At 42.0% G+C, this 17947-nt stretch overlaps 1 protein-coding gene across 5 annotated transcripts in view; it reads left to right on the top strand.

Annotated features, from left to right (window-relative positions):
* Positions 1-17947, top strand: part of LOC137423490 (thymus-specific serine protease) — a 182526-nt gene that overhangs the window by 129581 nt on the left and 34998 nt on the right. For all 5 annotated transcript variants that reach the window (XM_078774145.1, XM_078774144.1, XM_078774146.1 and 2 more), the window contains 6 exons: positions 1412-1535; positions 1716-1790; positions 6931-6978; positions 7062-7331; positions 12982-13105; positions 16982-17161. In XM_078774145.1, the coding sequence (XP_078630271.1) occupies positions 1412-1535; positions 1716-1790; positions 6931-6978; positions 7062-7331; positions 12982-13105; positions 16982-17161 (821 nt within the window). The remainder of the gene's footprint in view (positions 1-1411; positions 1536-1715; positions 1791-6930; positions 6979-7061; positions 7332-12981; positions 13106-16981; positions 17162-17947) is intronic.

The following is a 17947-nucleotide window of genomic DNA, read 5'->3' as shown; positions in this document are numbered from 1 at the left end:
CTCCCCACTTCTTCTTCCTCTCTCTTCCTCCCGCACTTGTATAGTGAGTCCGTATTTGAACTGAACGCCTCTAAGTAAGCTCAATTGGTCATCCGTGGTGTGCTCCGTTTTAATAGAGCCGTCCACAGGACAGTATGTATGTATATATATATATATATATATATATATATATATATATATATATATATATATATATATATATATATATATATATACATATATATATATATATATATACATATATATATACATATATATATACATACATATATACATATATTACATATATACATATATTACATATATATATACCTTGGTTTAAGCAGGTTTAAGCAATTAGATCACTCTGTCTGTCTGTCAGTCTATCTCTTTGATCGATGAACTACTTGATTTAAATCGAATTTTATATTTTGAACAATGTAGAAGATGAACACATGTAGTTTAGCTGTACTTTGGCTCTGAATTTGGCAAATTGTATGGTGCCTCATCCTGAGGGAGCATGCACGCAGCGCAGTAAAGCAATTTATTCAGTCTGTTTGTCTCTCTGTCTGACAGGCAAACAAAATTGGAAATAATTCCAAACAGGAAACTTACTGTTTCAGAGAAGTAATGAACAACAGGCAGGCAGAACTAATTTAACATGTTAAATTAGGTGGTGTATAAGAGGGTGCATCAATGGCAGTGAGCTTCCGATTCAAAGGTACAGTCTTTAAAACTTTTTAATTTGACTTCAATTGAATTATATATTTGAACACTATAGAACACAAATCGCCTTGTTTTCACTTCCAAAAACCCTAAGTTTAACAGTACTTGGACAAAACATTATGCCGTCTTGGGTTTTTTCCCGTCTCTCAACCCCTCGTCTCCCGCTTCCTTCATTGTATGTTTTATGAATATGGGTCTGTGCCTATTCTCGTGTGTAATTTGTTAGCTCTTACATGAGTCTTGACTCTGTTTCCAAAAAAAAAAAAAATAATAATTTTTTTTTGCTGCGCACCGCAAGGGCAGAGTAACAGCGAGTTCAGACAAAATGGTGGCGCCCAGTGATGCAATGACAGAGCTAACCAAAATATCTGTTTGTGTAGTGCATCTTTTTCTTCATGATCGTTCCAAAATCTTCAGTTTCTCCAACAATAGTTGGCAGCCGGTTCAGCTCTGGACTATTCGGTTTGTCGCGTTGGCTTCGTATGGTTGCCATTTTGCCTGTTATTCACAGCTTACAAACAAACCTAGCATAGATCATGCTCAGAAACGCAAAGCAAGATTTGACAATATCTCTCCCCTGTCCTTTTATCAAGACTGTATGGGGTAAGGAATTCTATGAACTCTTGAGTGAAGCATATATTTTTTCAACTTCATAACTTACGTACTCTTCCCATCTCTTCCTTGAATATTATCCCCAACCCCATAGCCTACAAGACTTGTTGCTGCTTCAGAAACACATTATTCAAACCTACAGGTTGAGCAGTAACAACCCATGGGTTACATTTGGAGTATCTTATGCTGGGTCTCTCTCTGCTTGGCTACGACAGAAGGTAATTCTGCACATTTCAACTCTTCTTTTTGTTATATGTTATTTATTTGAAAAGCAACTTCCATAATACTTCCTCTCCCATTGTCTCCCCTCCTCCTTTCTCTTATAAACATCCTCCTTCTTTCTCTCACCCTCCTCATCATTTTCCTCATCCTCTGAATTATTACTGTCCTCTTCGCAGTTCCCTTCACATATATTTGCAGCCGTGGCCTCCTCAGCTCCCGTCAAAGCCCAACTTACCTATGATCAATATCAGGTAAAAAGACTTCCAAACTAATTTCTCACTGTCAAAAATCATCTTCCACTTGATCTGCTGTACTGAATCTCTCCCATCTCTACCACTTCAACAATTCTCTTACCTAATAATAAATAACCCCTACACCCGACTACAATTCTAGCCTAACTGAGATTGATTGCTGTAGTAAAAAAAAAAAAAATGTATATACGTATATATACAGTCACGTGAAAAAGTAAGTACACCCCATGTAAAGTTTTGACTTTTTCAACATATTTCAACATACAGCTATTTGATCTTCATTCCAACAATATTGATAGATAAAGGTGATATAATATAACAAATATCATGAAACATTTACATTTTGTAGTCCATTGTATAATTCAAATAAACATAAATGCAAATTTCACATGTGGAAAAAGTAAGTCCACCCTTGGCTCTAATAGGTGGTATTGCCCCCTTTGGCAGAAACAACCTCAAGGAGGCCTTTCTTATAACTGTCTACCAGTCTCTGACATCGACTGGGAGAAATTTTTGCCCACTCCTCCATGCAGAATTCTTTCAGCTACGTGGTGTTTGAGGGGTTTCTTGCATGCACAACTCGTTTCAAATCCCCCCACAACATCTCGATGGGATTTAGATCCGGGCTTTGACTTGACCATTCCAGAACCCTCCATTTCTTTCTTTTCAGTCATTCCTTGGTGGATTTACTGGTATGTTTAGGGTCATTGTCATGTTGCAAGGTCCACTTTCGGTTGAACTTCAACATTCCGATTGATGGCCTCACATTATCCTCAAGCACCCTCTGGTACAATGAAGAATTCATAGTGGATTCTATGATGGTGAGCTGCCCAGGCCCTGATGCAGCAAAGCTGCCCCAAACCATAATATTTCCACCACCATGCTTTTCAGTTGGTATCAGGGTCTTGTGGTCAAATGCTGTCTTTGGTTTTCGCCAAACACGTCTTCTGGTACTGTGGGCAAATAGCTCTACCTTTGACTCATCTGTCCAGAGCACATTGTTCCTGAAGTGCTGGTCGTTGCCTAGGTGTTCATTGGCAAACTTTAGTCTTGCCCTGATGTTCTTTCTGGACAGCAAAGGTTTCCTCCTGGCACACCTCCCATGTAGATCAAATTTGTGCAGCCTCTATCTAATGGTAGACTCGTGCACTTTGACATCAACAGTGGCAAGAGCTACCTGTAGGTCCCGTGATGACATTCTGGGGTTCTAAGAGACTTCTTTCAGCATCTTGCGGTCTGCTCTTGGGCTGAACTTGCTGGGGCGGCCTGGCCTGAACAAGTTGGCAGTTGTTTGGAATCTTCTCCACTTGTAGATGATCTTCCGGACAGTCGAATGATTGATTTCAAATTGTTTGGACATCTTTTTACATCCCTTCCCAGACTCGTAGGCATCGATAACCTTCTTTCTGAAGGCCTCAGGGAGCTCTTTTGATCTAGGCATGGTGACGTCGCACACTTCAACAACAAAGAGCAAACCAAACTAAATGTCTGAGGTTTAAATAAGACAGGTTCCTCCAAGATCCTCTCTAACGATGTTCTAATCATTTGCACCTGAGCTGGTGCACCTGATTCTAATTTAGGTATTTGAAGTAGTGATAAATGTAGGGGTGTTCTTACTTTTTCCACATGCGAAATTTGCATTTGTTTATTTAAATTATACAATGGACTACAAAATGTAAATATTTCATGATATTTGTTATATTATATCACCTTTATCTATCAATATTGTTGAAATGAAGATCAAATAGCTGTATGCTGAAATATGTTGAAAAAGTCAAAACTTTACATGGGGTGTACTTACTTTTTCACGTGACTGTCTATATATATATATATATATATATATAATATACAGTGCATTCAGAAAGTATTCGGACCCCTTCACTTTTTTCACATTTTGTTATGTTGCAGCCTTATGCTGAAATCGTTTAAATTCATTTTTTCCCCTCATCAATCTACACTCAATACCCCATAATGACAAAGAGAAAACAGGATTTTAGAAAGTTTTGCAAATTTATTAAAACGAAAAAACTGAAATATCACATTGACATAAGTATTCATACCCTTTGCTATGACACTTTAAATTTTGCTCAGGTACCTCCCATTTCTCTTGATCATCTTTGAGATGTTTCTACACCTTGATTGGAGTCCACCTTTGGTAAATTCAATTGATTGGACATAATTTGGAAAGGCACATACCTGTGTATATAAGGTCTCACAGCTGACAATGCATATCAGAGCAAAAACAAAGCCATGAGGTCGAAGGAACTGCCTGCAGAGCCCAGAGACAGGATTGTGTCGAGGCACCGATCTGGGGAAGCCTCCAAAAAAAATTCTGCTCTGTTGAAGGTTCCCAAGAGCACAGTGGCCTCCATAATTCTTAAATGGAAGAAGTTTGGAACAACCAGGACTCTTCCTCGAGCTGGCCGCCCGGCAAAACTGAGCAATCGGGGGAGAAGGGCCTTGGTAAAAGAGGTGACCAAGAACCCGATGGTCACTCTGGCTGAGCTCCAGAGAACCTGTGTGGAGATGGGAGAAACTTCCAGAAGGAAAACCATCACTGTAACACTCCACCGATCTGGACTTTATGGCAGAGTGGCCAGACGGAAGCCTCTCCTCAGTGAAAGACACATGAAAGCCCACTTGGAGTTTGCAAAAAAAGCACCTCAAGGACTCTCACACTGTGAGAAACAAGATTCTGTGGTCTGATGAAACCAAGATTGAACTGTTTGGCCTCAATTCTAAGCGTCATGTCTGGAGGAAACCAGGCACCGCTCATCACCTGCCCAATACCATCCCAACGGTGAAGCATGGTGGTGGCAGCATCATGCTGTGGGGTGTTTTTCAGCAGCAGGGACTGGAGGACTGGTCAGGGTTGAGGGAACAATGAACGGAGCAAAGTACAGAGATATCCTTAATGAAAACCTGAAACAGAACGCTCAGGACCTCAGACTGGGCCGAAGGTTCACCTTCCAACAGGACAATTACCTTAACCACACAGCCAAGACAATGCAGGAGTGGCTTAGGGACAACTCTGAGAAGGTTCTTGAGTGGCCCAGCCAGAGCCCTGACTTGAACCCAATCCAACATCTCTGGAGAGACCTGAAAATGGCTGTCCACTGACGGTCCCCATCCAACCTGACAGAGCTTGAGAGGATCTGCAGAGAAGAATGGCAGAAAATCCCCAAATCCAGGTGTGCAAAGCTTGTCGCATCATACACAAGAAGACTCGAGGCTGTAATCGCTGCCAAAGGTGCTTCAACTAAGTACTGAGTTAAGGGTCTGAATACTTATGTCAATGTGATATTTCAGTTTTTTCTTTTTAATAAATTTGCAAAACTTTCTAAAATCCTGTTTTCTCTTTGTCATTATGGGGTATTGAGTGTAGATTGATGAGGGAAAAAATGAATTTAAATGATTTCAGCATAAGGCTGCAACATAACAAAATGTGGAAAAAGTGAAGGGGTCTGAATACTCTCTGAATGCACTGTATATGAGGGGCAGTCAATAAGTAACCTTAAAATATTTTTTACAACTTGTTCATTGCATGTACAGTACATGTGTAACAACTGTTATTTTCTCCATTGCGTTCAACATAATCTCCATTGTGTTCAATGCATTTTTTCCAGCGCTTTACTAATGCCTGGATTCTTTTAGGAAAAAAATAATAATCTTTTGGCTGCTTGTGTAGCCATTCCTGCACCGCCTTTTGGACCCATTCGTCGGATCTGAAAGTGGTTCCACCAAGGGCTTCGATGAAGTTGAATGGCGCCACTCTTTGCTTTTCCTCTTCGTTTCTAGCTTTAAATAGTGGACCCAGGTTTCATCCCTAGTCACAACACGCTGTAAGAAAGCGTCTCCTTCTGTTTCGTAACGTCGCAGAAGTTCTTCACATGCGTCCACTCGCCGTTCTTCCTGTTTGGGTGTGAGTTGTCTAGGCACCCACCTTGCAGACACTTTGCGGAACCCCAGCACGTTATGAATGATATGGTGTGCTGAACCATTGCTAATGTTCAATTCGGAGACCACTTCATCCAGTGTAATGCGACGGTTTTTCCTTAGCACACGCTCAACTCCTACAACCATTTCTTGTGTGTCGGCTATGTGAGGCCAGCCCGGGCGCGTCTGCCACACTGGACACTCCACTTTTAAACTTCCTGTCCCAGTCGTACACCTGCTGCAGCAATAAACATGCTTCACCATATTGCATCTTCATTCTGCGATAGATTTCACTGGGATTCACACCCTCACTTCTCAAGAAACGGATGACAGAACCTTGCTCCTCCCTGGTGCATGCTTCTAAGGGAGCCGCCATCCTGGAACTGCTCTACTGACATCATGCGCTCAATGTTGCCAGATCTAAAACAGGAAAAACATGACTCTTACCCATAGATATAACATACTGTATGTCGTCTACAACTACACACATTACATTCTCGAATTTATATCGCCATTTTAAGGTTACGTATTGACTGGCTCTCGTATTGCGATGTGTGTATATATATATATATGACAATTACGTGTGTATGTGTATATATATATATATATATATATATATATATATATATATATATATATATATATATATATATATATATATATATATATATATAATATATATATGATGACAATTACATATAGATATATATATATATATAATTATATAATTTTTCTGCCGCTGTGTTGGTAATATAATTTGCATAGGAAGTCTCTGACTGCAGAGGATGGTTCTTAAAAGGATTCAGCAGGATACGTACCCAGTTAGAGGTTACAAGTGTACAGCATAAAGCAATTATGCTCTTCCAGCTTGTGCCATCTTCATATAAACATGAGAACACGTGCACGTCTACCCATGAGAACAGAATTAACACATCACTGATGACAATTACACCAACAACACAAAAAGATGGGTGGCAACTAACTGTCTGTGTGCACACAACATGTTTCTGCAATAGACATTTCAACAGCATAATCACCGTTTTAGACCTTGCCATGGTCCCCATATTTATACATCTTAAAATGTGACGTGCTTCCTCAATAACTGCCTGACACTTGTATGTTCAAAATAACGCTGAAACAAATAAATGATCTGCTGTGTATTTCAGCTGTACATACCACCCATTAACACTTTGTTTCTCTTTAGATGGTGGGGAGAGCTTTTTCTGATTTTCGCATTGGAGGCTCCAGTGAGGTGAAGACATTTTAAATTCTCAAATGAACATTCACAGTTTAATGCATTATTACTTTCTGACGAGACATTTCCTTCGGCCGTAGTGCGCAAACAGCGTGTCACAGGCGTTTGCTACGGTGGACAACATGATTGAGAAGAATGAGTTTCAAGCACTGAAGGACACCTTTGAGTGGTGCATTTACACCGATAATCAGGATGATCTTGCGAGCTTCGTGATGAACCTTGCCACGCCGTTTATCACAGCGGCAACATACAACAACGAGGGCAGAGATCGTACTGTTGCAGAGCTATGTGAAGTTATGACTAACAGAAGTCTGGGCAACAGCTACCAGCGACTTGCTGCCATTATCAAGGTGGGGACCTCTTCGCTATGTATGGCTTGTGTTATTTGTTTATTTTTCGTACAAGAGAAACAATGCAAAGCAAGGTTTTTTTGTTTGTTTTTTTTTGTATACTGAATCGAGGCTCGTGATTCCACTTCACAAACATCCACAAACATCCACGAGGCTGACATCCACTTCACAAACAAATCAACCAGACAAACAAAATACACAAAAAGAGGGAGCGGAAGACAAGAGAATGGGAAGCACACAAACACTTGAGAGCACACAACATTTAAGAGCAGGGAGATGTGTGGGAGGGAGAGGGCTTGGGGGCAGGAGGCGTGGGAAGGGGGGGGGGGGTGGGAGAAGTATAAAACACAAGGACACCAAGGACTTCCAGGACAGAAGTTGGTATTTCAAGAAGTGGAATTGGGGTGAAATTATCGGGGATAGAAAAGATATCAAGGTTTTGGATGGGGGAAGATAAGAGATGGTGGTGAACAGCTGTTTTAAAGACCTGGAGGGTGGAGTGGGATTGAAGAGAGTGAGGGAGTTTGTTCCAGAGGCGAGAGAAAAGAGGAATGAAGGAGCGAACTGAGAACGGAGGTGAGCAGAGAGTCTTGATTTTGGCAGTTTAACCATAAGAGGGTTGCAGGCAGATCTTGTGCGACCTGTAGGAATATTTGCGGGACAGAGCCCAGAGAGAGCTGGGGGGGCAAGGCCAGAAAGGAGTCGGTAGAAGACGGAAAGACCACCAACCTGTCTGCGGTGAGTGAGTGAGAGGCCCTTGGAATTAGCTTCATCGCGGGAGATTCCAATGATTCTGAATGCTTTGCTTTCAACAGCGTGAAGACGAGCTAGGTGTGAGGCAGGAGCACCAGCCCAGAGGGGAGAGCAGTATTCCATTGAGCTGGGGATGAAAGCCTTGTACGTGGTGAGGAGCTCAGGTGTGCCAAGGAAGGACTTCGCACGACGGAGGATGCCCAGGCGGCGACTGGCCTTGGAGGCCAGATTTGAAATGTGGTTTTCCCAGGAAAAATCGTGGCAGATAGTGAGACCCAAAAGTTTGAGTGACAGAACTTCTTGGAGAGGATTATTCAGAAAGTAGATGGGAGGGTTGTCCAGTCGGTCTTTTCGGAGAGACATCGTAAGAGTGTGAGATTTGTCAGGATTGAAAGACATGTTCCACTTGTTTGCCCAGTCTGTGATTTTGTCCAGGTCTGCAGAGAGTGAGGAGGCTGCAGACTGCCGATCTGAGGGATGAAGAATGGAGCGACAGAGAGTAGAGTCATCAGCAAAGAGATAGAGAGGATTTTCAAAGAGTCGGAAAGATCATTGATGAAGACCAGAAAAAGCACAGGGCCCAGAACACTGCCTTGGGGAACTCCAGCCTGAACAGGAAGAGGAGATGAGAGAAACCCATTCACGGCCACACGTTGACTACGACTAGAGAGGAAGTCCACCAGCCATGCGTGGAGATTTCCATGGATACCAACAGAGGAGAGTTTGGTGAGCAGAGCGGGGTGCCAGACCGTATCGAAGGCACGTGATATGTCAAGGGAGACAGCTCTAATTTCCTGTTTGGCATTGAGGACCTCCATCCATTGCTGAGAAAGCAGTAGCAGCATGTCCAGAGTAGAGTGACCAGGTCTGAAACCAAATTGATGATCAGAGATCAAGCCATTGGAGAAGAGGAAATATTTCATATCCGAAGCAATGATGGAATCCATGACTTTGCTGATAATTGAGAGAAGGCTGATTGGTCTGTAGTTGCTGGGATCTGTTTTTGCACCTTTTTGTGCAAAGCGGTGATGTTGGCAGATTTCCAAGCAGATGGCAGATGACCTTGAGCAAAAGAGAGTGTGAAGAGAACAGAGAGAGGGAGTGAAAGAGCTGAAGAACAAGATTTTAGGACCCGTGGGCTGATGCCGTCAGGTCCAGTTGCAGAATCAGAGTCGAGGGTTGACAGAAACTTTTCCACCTTGTCAGGAGGAAAGGACACAGAGTCCAGGAGCAGCTGGGTACGACTAGGTACGGTGGGTACAGAGAGGGATAGGTTTGGGACACAAGATTTAGAGGCAAACACAGAGTTGAGGCATTCAGCTTTTTCACGCGCGGTGTCAGCCGTGTGGCCGTTTGAGGTGAGGGAGGGGATGGAGGGGGAACAAACGCCAGAAACAGATTTGACCAGACTCCACCAGGATTTGGAAGAGGGAGACAGATAAGAGAGTTCTGTCCTGAGAACGGAGAGATATTGTTTCCTGGCTCTCCTAAGGGTGGACACACAGTTGTTTCGGGCTTTGTGAAAGGAAATGAGATTTCCTTCCATTGGATTTGCTTTCCAGGAGACGAAAGCAAGTTGTTTCTGGGCAATAGCCTCACCACAAGATTCCGTGTACCATGGACGGGAGGAAGGGTATGACAACTGAAGACGAGATAGGATAAATCTGTGCATGAGAGAGAGCAGTTTACTTTGGAAGAATTCCCAGGATGAGTTGATGTCAGAGGCGGTAGAGATGGGAGACCAGTCCAGATGATTGATGGCTGCTTGAAGACCATGCCAGTTGGCCTGAGTGAAATGCCAGACTCGACGACGCTGAGGAGGCTCTCTGAGAATGGTCAGAGAGATGTCCACTTTAACAAGCACATGATCAGATGAGCCGATTGGAGCAGAAGAAGAGCAGCAGACATTTTCAGTGAAGTTAGTCATAACCAAGTCCAGAAGAGAAGATGCTCCGTTGATTGAGATCCGGGTCGGGAAATTGACAGATTGTGTCAGTCCCAGTGAGTCACAGAAGTCCTTTGCTGAAGAGCCATGGCTGGTGAGAGAGGTACCCACACCCAGCCAACTGGCATGGTGACAATTGAAATCACCACATATGAGGAAGAGAGAGTTGGGATGGGTAGATAGAAGTTGGTCCATGTTATCAGACAGCGAGATGTAGATGGAGTCATCACCGTTTGGTGGACGGTACAACACACATATGAACAAAAGGTGGGAGCGAAGGGGAAGCCGTAGCCAAAGGTATTCCTGGGGGTGAGGTGGAGAGAGGGCAGTGCAGGGCGAGTGAGGAAGAGTTTTTTTATAAAGATAGCAACCCCCCCCCCCCCCCCCCCCCTCCAGGACGAGGCTCAGGTCTATCATACCGGAGGAGGGAGTAACCTGGGAGAGATACCAAGGAATCAGAGACATCATGAAGGAGGAAAGTTTCTGTTAAGCAGATCACGTCCGGTTTGTCAGAAGCAACCTGTATGGAGAGATCAGTCAAGTTTGAGCGAAGGCCCCGGATGTTTGAGGTCCATACTGTTAAAGAAGAGGAAGGGGGAGCATCGGATACAGAACAGGGGGTGGGGGGTAGCGGTAGGGTATGATGTGGAAGAGGAGGAAGAGGTAGGGAGAGCTGTTGAAGGTGTGTCAGAGATTTCAGAACAGCTTGGAGAAAGGGAAGAATGGGGCGGACAAAAGGTTTGATGGTGATTGGGTGAGGCGCAGTGAGGTGTTGTTTGAGGAGGGGGAAGAGTGAGGCAGAAGGTTGAGGGAGATGAAGGTGAGAGTTGGAAGGGGGAAGAAGCGGGGAGGACGCTTTGAGGAGGAGGGGTGAGAGGGGAGTCTAGGAGGGGAGGAGTGAGGGAGGGTCTCAGAGGAGAGGGGTGTGGGGGGAGTTTAGGAGGGAAGGGGCAAGGGGGGAGATCTGAAAGGGATGGGTGATGGGGAAGATTTGGAGGGGAGGGGCAAGGGGGAAGATTTGAAAGGGATGGGTGATGGGGAAGATTTGGAGGGGAGGGGTGAGATTGGATTTTGAAAAATGTACGATTAATGGGAAACGAACATTTCTTGCAAAATGAGTTTCTTGCGACCTTCGAGTCAAAAATACGTTTGAGGACGCTGAAGGATGGGTGGAGTTCTGGAGAGTTTAGGGAATGAATGAAAGAGGCACTGTAGCTGTAAGAGATGGAATTTTTTTTGGAATGAATAGATTTGGTGAGCAAGTCGAAAGCATCCTTTTATAGAACAAGAAGAAAAAGGTGTTATAGAATAAGACAGAATACCATTCTTCAGGGGACAGATGAAACATTTTTTAATGACGTGAACACATGATCACGAACAACGTGGTCAAAGAACGAACGAACAAATAAGAACGAAACGGATAAGAACAGAGAAGGGAATATATTTTTTTGGGGTTTTTTTTTTTTTTTGAGTTGGGATGAAAACAGAGACAGAGACCGAATGTAGAACGTGAAAAATAGAGACCGAAAGGAATTGCGAGCGCAATCGAAGAAACCGCTGAGACAGAAACAAAGCCTCAAGCCAAGGTCAGACACGGTAGCCTCCTACTACTACACGAGGCGTCAGAATATGCGACATGAACTGTACGGGTACCGACGATTCTGTACACAGGTATGAAAAACCAACACCAAGAATACTATTAGAGACACACCAATAGTTACATACACACCGAAAGAAAGATAAAGTTTCGACCTGTGGTAAAGCCGGTATTACGACAAAAACACAATTGTGAAAAGTTACTTATTAACTTCGAAAGCGTGCGCGCATGCACAGCTTTGAAGAGACGTGACGTCACGTGACTTCCCGAGACGAGAAGAGACGTGAAGAGACTTTGAAGAGATTTAAAACGTTAGACAAGTGGTCGATGTTCGGGGAAGTTAGGGGGAGAAGAGAAAATCTAAGAAATAAGCAATACAGCGAAGGAAAGAACTTAAATTCGCAGAACACCTATGAACACTGATGGGCCGAGATAAACTAGGCCGCGCACGCGGTGGGACAGAAAAGGGTTAAATTATACAAAAGTTTGCAGGAATTGCGAATCAACAGCAACTGGAAAACACCCTGCAACACATGCACAATAAAAAACGAGTAGAAATTGACGAATACACGAATGGAAAAAATACTTTAACTTTTGCTGCCGTCCAGAGGTCGAACACGCTTCCTTGCTCCAGGGACCGGAAACGGAAGTCCAAGGTGATGGCAAACCAGTAATTACTCTGTTTTTCAGTAACTGTAGTCCCTCAGAGTCGCTTTAATACAGCTCCCCAACAACCACAACCCTGTGCCTCCATATATGCGCTCCACTAGATCCTGATACAAAGTAAGATAACTTGCTTTCAATGATTTTGTCAAGTAAAGGACCCCAAGTTTGACATTTTATCGCAAAGTAACGATTTATTGAAATTGGACACGAAACACTCCGTAGGGATTATTGAAATGACTGTAATTTCAGTGGTGTGGAAATTAGAAACCTGAGGCAGAGATCTCCATAGGGCAATACGTTAACACCAGTATGCTTGTGGTCTTGTGCCTGTTGGACATTGTTTCATGGGTCACGTTGAGCATTCCAACATTTTAGATGTTCCATTATAACATTTACAGTTTTTTTGAAGTGCTCTGCTGACTAATGATAAATCCGTGACCTGACCCTGAACTCTGGCTCATATGATAGCTTTGCTATTTTGTATTGGAGAAACCCAATCGATGCACATCCATGTAGTCTTTGAGTAAATGATAAGAAGTTTGAACTTTTACCGATCATGTGCTGCAACTCAAGTTCAGCACAAAATTACTTTGTGAGGATTTAAACATTACAATGGAGATTTGAGTATTTTAACAAAACTTTTTTTTGTTTGTTTGATGTTGTGCATGATTTTACGAGTATCTCTGCAGACTCACCTTCCATCACGATTGCCATGCATGATGAACAGTGCTAACGCAGACCGGTTTATCTACAGTAACCATCAGAGTGAGCTTCGAGCTTGGCTCTACCAAAAGTGCTCACAGCTTGGATTTTGTACGTAAACATGAACGGTGGATGTTCTTACTTTACGCTTTTGTGTGTAAATGTTTTAGTTTGCTTGTGTATCAGATTGTGAGTCTTTACTTATTCACCACTTTTCTGTCGAGCTTAAGGAGGATAGAGGGGAGTTTTTTTTAATTTTAAGTTTTTTTTATTTATAAATAACATTGTTCAGAATTTCGTAAATAACTAAGAATTCATAAATAACATTATTTAATTTCATAGAAATATAAATATTTTTTAATTCACTAAGATTATTTTATATACCAAATGCTTTGTGCCACAACTCCAAAAGTCGTTTTACAATATGATCTCTTCTCCATCTACCATATAAAACACAATGTCAGTTTCTGTGTTTGTGACAGACTGATGTCTGTCCCTCTTTATACGGACGATTTGAGTTGGGTTTTAAACGCCAATCTTTTAACACAAATGTGTGTTCACTATTGTATATTGTTTGAGGATAAAACAAACTAGAAAACCATTTTCCATAAAAACAATAATTATGGCTTGCAAATGAAGCCTCAAGGGCGGTGTACAGTAGTGTTTTTTAAAAATAACAATAAATACAAGGCGCAGGGAGGTGATATTCGCTGCATGTGATGTGGAACGTGCGCAGAGTAAGACGAGTGTTCATTTACGTCCATATGATGTCTAATAAATAAAGAAGATATATGCAAACCTGACACTCGGCTGAGGCTTCAGACCTTAGCACGATCACGAGGCTGCACCATCAAATAAACTGTTCCAATCCGTCATTTTTGACAGGCTTTTATACTGGTGCTTGTATAATTGCCTTGAAAGAGTGTCCTCTACTCCTGTTGTAGTTTAAAGATATGAACGGTGTGATACATGTTTATCAGCAAGTTCTCGAGATAATTGTGTGTGTGTGTGTGTGTATTATTGTGTGTCTGTGTGTGTGTGTGTGTGTGTGTGTGTGTGTGTGATTGCATGTGTGTGTGATTGTGTGTGACAGAATAATTTGAAAACTAGACGTTATGACAAAAAAAATTAACCAAACTCCCGGAAGTTGAAGAAATCATTCTAAAATGCGCCAATTGTCTTTGTTATTGTATAATTTAAATGTTGGAACCCATCTGTGGATCGGTCCCATCGGCCGATGGGTCTGCGCCATCTGCGGATGTGTTGTTCACCTTGAAGGAATGTGTTGACAGAATGGTGCTCTTCAATCAGGTACACAGTCATTGGAATTACATGTGGTAGGAATTTAACAGAGATGATTTTTAAATGTTTTATTATCTATTTCTACCCATCTATTTATACATTTTGTCAATACATTTTGTAATTAACAGATACATGGCAGTTTTAGTAAAGCTTTACATAACATACTCAACATTCATACAAAACATTAGGTGTTCTTCTGATAATGGCGGAGGGGAATGGTGGCAGGGTAGAGAGTGGCAGGTGCTGATGATTAGGGTTAGGGTTAGGGTTAGGGTTAGGGTTAGGTTAACTCATCCACCATTGATGCATACACATTCCTTCAAGGTGAACAACACATCCGCAGATGGCGTAGACCCATCGGCTGATGGATCTGCATTGTCATTTCTCGTGCATCCACAGATGGGTCAGACCCATCGGCCGATGGGACCGATCCACAGATGGGTTCCAACATAAACACATCCACGTCAACATAATGCCAATAGTAAATACACATAGTTGCCAACTCTACCACTTTTGGAGGTGCTCTGTCACTGCTTGTATACTTGAACAGCCTACCGATTTTATTGCCCAATAATAGCGAAAAATAACGCTTTCACAAAATAATGTCATCAAGGTTTTTGATAGATTTCGATGTGACATGGTTTCTGTCAGCCTTCGTGTGGTTTCCCTCGATGCTGCATGAAAAATCATATCAATAATCTCATTGCATTTGATTGGCGATAGCCACTATTCAAAGTACGCGGCAGGAAATGACTAGTACTGTCCCATTTTACCAGCATTATTGACCTGTGAAACGTGGCATGTTTCTTATTGTTTGACTGGCATGATGTCGCACAGAGCAAAACATTGTACCAATGAGAATGGGCCTGTGCTGCGTTAGCCGTATGCATGATGTCGCACACACACTATATGCACACATGCACATGATATAGCCTCGTTGGCCTGCCACGAGGTCATTGCAGTAGATCTATATAAATTCTAAAGTCTTTATAAGAGAGTAGGGCATGGCCAAGTCTGAGTTGATATTAAAGTTTCCTGAGTTTGAACCCCTATTGTGCCGTTAAATGAACACCAGGTTTGTTGACTCAGCCTGTTACCCTTCTGAGGTCGGCAAAATGAGTACCAGCTTACTGGGAAGATTGAGCCATTCGAGTATCCTGCGTTGGAGTGGCGACTGTCGTAGAAGGGTGTACACTAAATAGAATGTCCACACCTCAAGAACAATGTCAAGATTTAATTCAAAAGAGAAGCCTCACTCGAATATAATAAAGATTACAACACAGTTGAACAGTACTATGCCGGCATACTCAAACAGGACTCCAAACAACATATCGAGCAGGTCTTCTGCCAATTCGGTCTGTATCTTGTCTTTTATAGTGTTTTGTTGAGACAAGTAAATTCTTCTGGGCTTTGGGGTGTCCGAATGAGTGATTGGGGTTCAAACAAGAGGTCAGGGATTCAGATAAGCAAGCACAAAAAAGCATCTGGTTTCCATCTCAGCATAAGCCATAAAGATAAGCATTTTAGGACAAAGAATTCAGACATTCCATTTGTCTGGAAGGAACAGTTTCAACATTTCATGGAAGTAATATGGTATAACAATTATAACATTGTTGCACAGATTATCAATGTAAGCTTTATTCCTTTTAAGTACATCTAAGCACATCACATAATTTCTATAATTCATAATGCTGATTACTCAAGGAGTTATCACTAAGTATATGTTTTTCATTTTATTAGCATTCCATGTTCTAAAGATTATATAATACTGATGTGCATCACAATTCGTATTACAAAACAACACCCATGTTTGTGTTTTCCTGTAATGAGAAGAGTACGAACAGGTTAGAACAGAATGCAAGTAATAACTCACAAAGAAAGAGGGACATTTCAATAAACTCAGAAGTCCATGCACACTTCTACATGACCCATCTGGATTTGGACCTGAACCAAAATCAAATCGGCTTGTTCTTGTCACCTAACCAACTCGTCAACCTAGTTTAGTCATAACTCGTCCATAACTTTTTAAAATATCATGTTACATATCACTTTTAGCCCAATCTCTCAATGGTGAAGAATTACTTAAAAATTAAATTACTCTCGTATCCGAATCCATAATCAGATCCTCACCAAAATCAAATCGATTTGTTCTTGTCACACACACAACCGCTCCACCAAGTTTAGTCCAAATCCGTCCACATTTTGAGATATTGTACTATTAATCATTTTTGGCCATATCTCCCAATGGTGAAGAATCACTTAAAAAATTCTACTAGCCGGATCCGAATCCGGATCTTCGCCAAAGTCGAATCATTTCGTCCTTGTCACATACCCTACCTCTGCCAAATTTCGTCCGAATCTATCCACAACGTTTTGAGATATCTCGTTCACAGACAGACAAACAAACAAACAGACAGACAGGGGTGAAAACAACCTCCATCCACCATCGGTGGTGGAGGTAATCATTAGGTTAACAGCATCAGTCTGGAGCCATCCTGGTTATTCAATATGTAGTAAGCACTCTGTATTGCTAGTATGTATATCCGAGAAGTAGGGTAACCAGGTCACCGGACTATTCTACATCAGTACCATTGCGTTAAAGTTTGCGCTCATCGTTGTTAAATACAAACATTAGTGACTGAAGTTTTTTTTAATGCAATAATTTCCTTCTATCTTTTGTTTCAGTTCAAGAATGTAACAGGACTTTGGATTGTCCATTCTCCAAGCTGTTGACCCTTGATGTTAATATGCAACCGTGCGAACTCTTTGGTCTGAATAAGGAACAGCTGCAAGCTGGTATAGATGAAATCAACATGGAGTTTGGAGGAAAGAATCCTCCGGCCTCAAGAATTATCTTTGTCAATGGTAAGTTGAGGCACAGCAGCTATCATCATGGCTATATCACTCACCATAATGGTTAACCATCGTAGCCAAAGCTAACCGTTCACATCTGATTACTGAACGAAGTGGGAGCCTGAATTTGTTTGTTCTGTGTGAGCTGCTGAACCAGAAAACAACTGCACTCGAGGATATTAAGCAGTGTAAACTAGTGTAACGGTGTCCAAGAAGAACAGATCACCTTTTACTCAGTTTCGGCAGGAATATGGAATTCTACCGGGGTGCGGGTTGCTGGTGCCAACTCGCCTCTTCTTCGTTAAAGACACCATGTGATTTTTCCCATCCACCAACAAAAGGCGTGGGCAGATGGGTCGTCTGGCTTAACTTCATTCTGATGGACTGCATACACATTGATGTATCTCCCTGCATACAAAACTCCAGGGCGAACAGTTTATAATGGTTTTTTCAAACAGGAGTTTAAAAAGCATAAGCATACCATCATGAGAAACTAGGTGAGGCTGAGGTTTTGGACATGATCGTTGGTCAGATCAAAAGAAAAGTTTGTAGTTTAAAATTGGCCCAAGATTAAAACCAATTCCAGACAGTTGGGAATGTGAAAATGTGAAAAACAACCCTGATTTAAGATTTTACGTAAGTTTGGCAAAGAAGGAGTCACGTGACTTCTCAAATGTGCTAATCATACTAAAATACGCAATTTGTGTCTGTCTGTCTTTCTGATGATTTTTTGACGCCAATACATTCCGTCCTTACTTAGCCAACCTCAACCAAACTTGACAGGATGACCAAGGGTTA

The sequence above is a fragment of the Myxine glutinosa genome, chromosome 3, assembly GCF_964187855.1.
Source record: "Myxine glutinosa chromosome 3, kmMyxGlut1.1, whole genome shotgun sequence".
Classification (NCBI taxonomy): domain Eukaryota; kingdom Metazoa; phylum Chordata; class Myxini; order Myxiniformes; family Myxinidae; genus Myxine; species Myxine glutinosa.
Note: the sequence above shows the minus strand (reverse complement) of the source record. Positions and strands in the feature narration are given on the sequence as shown.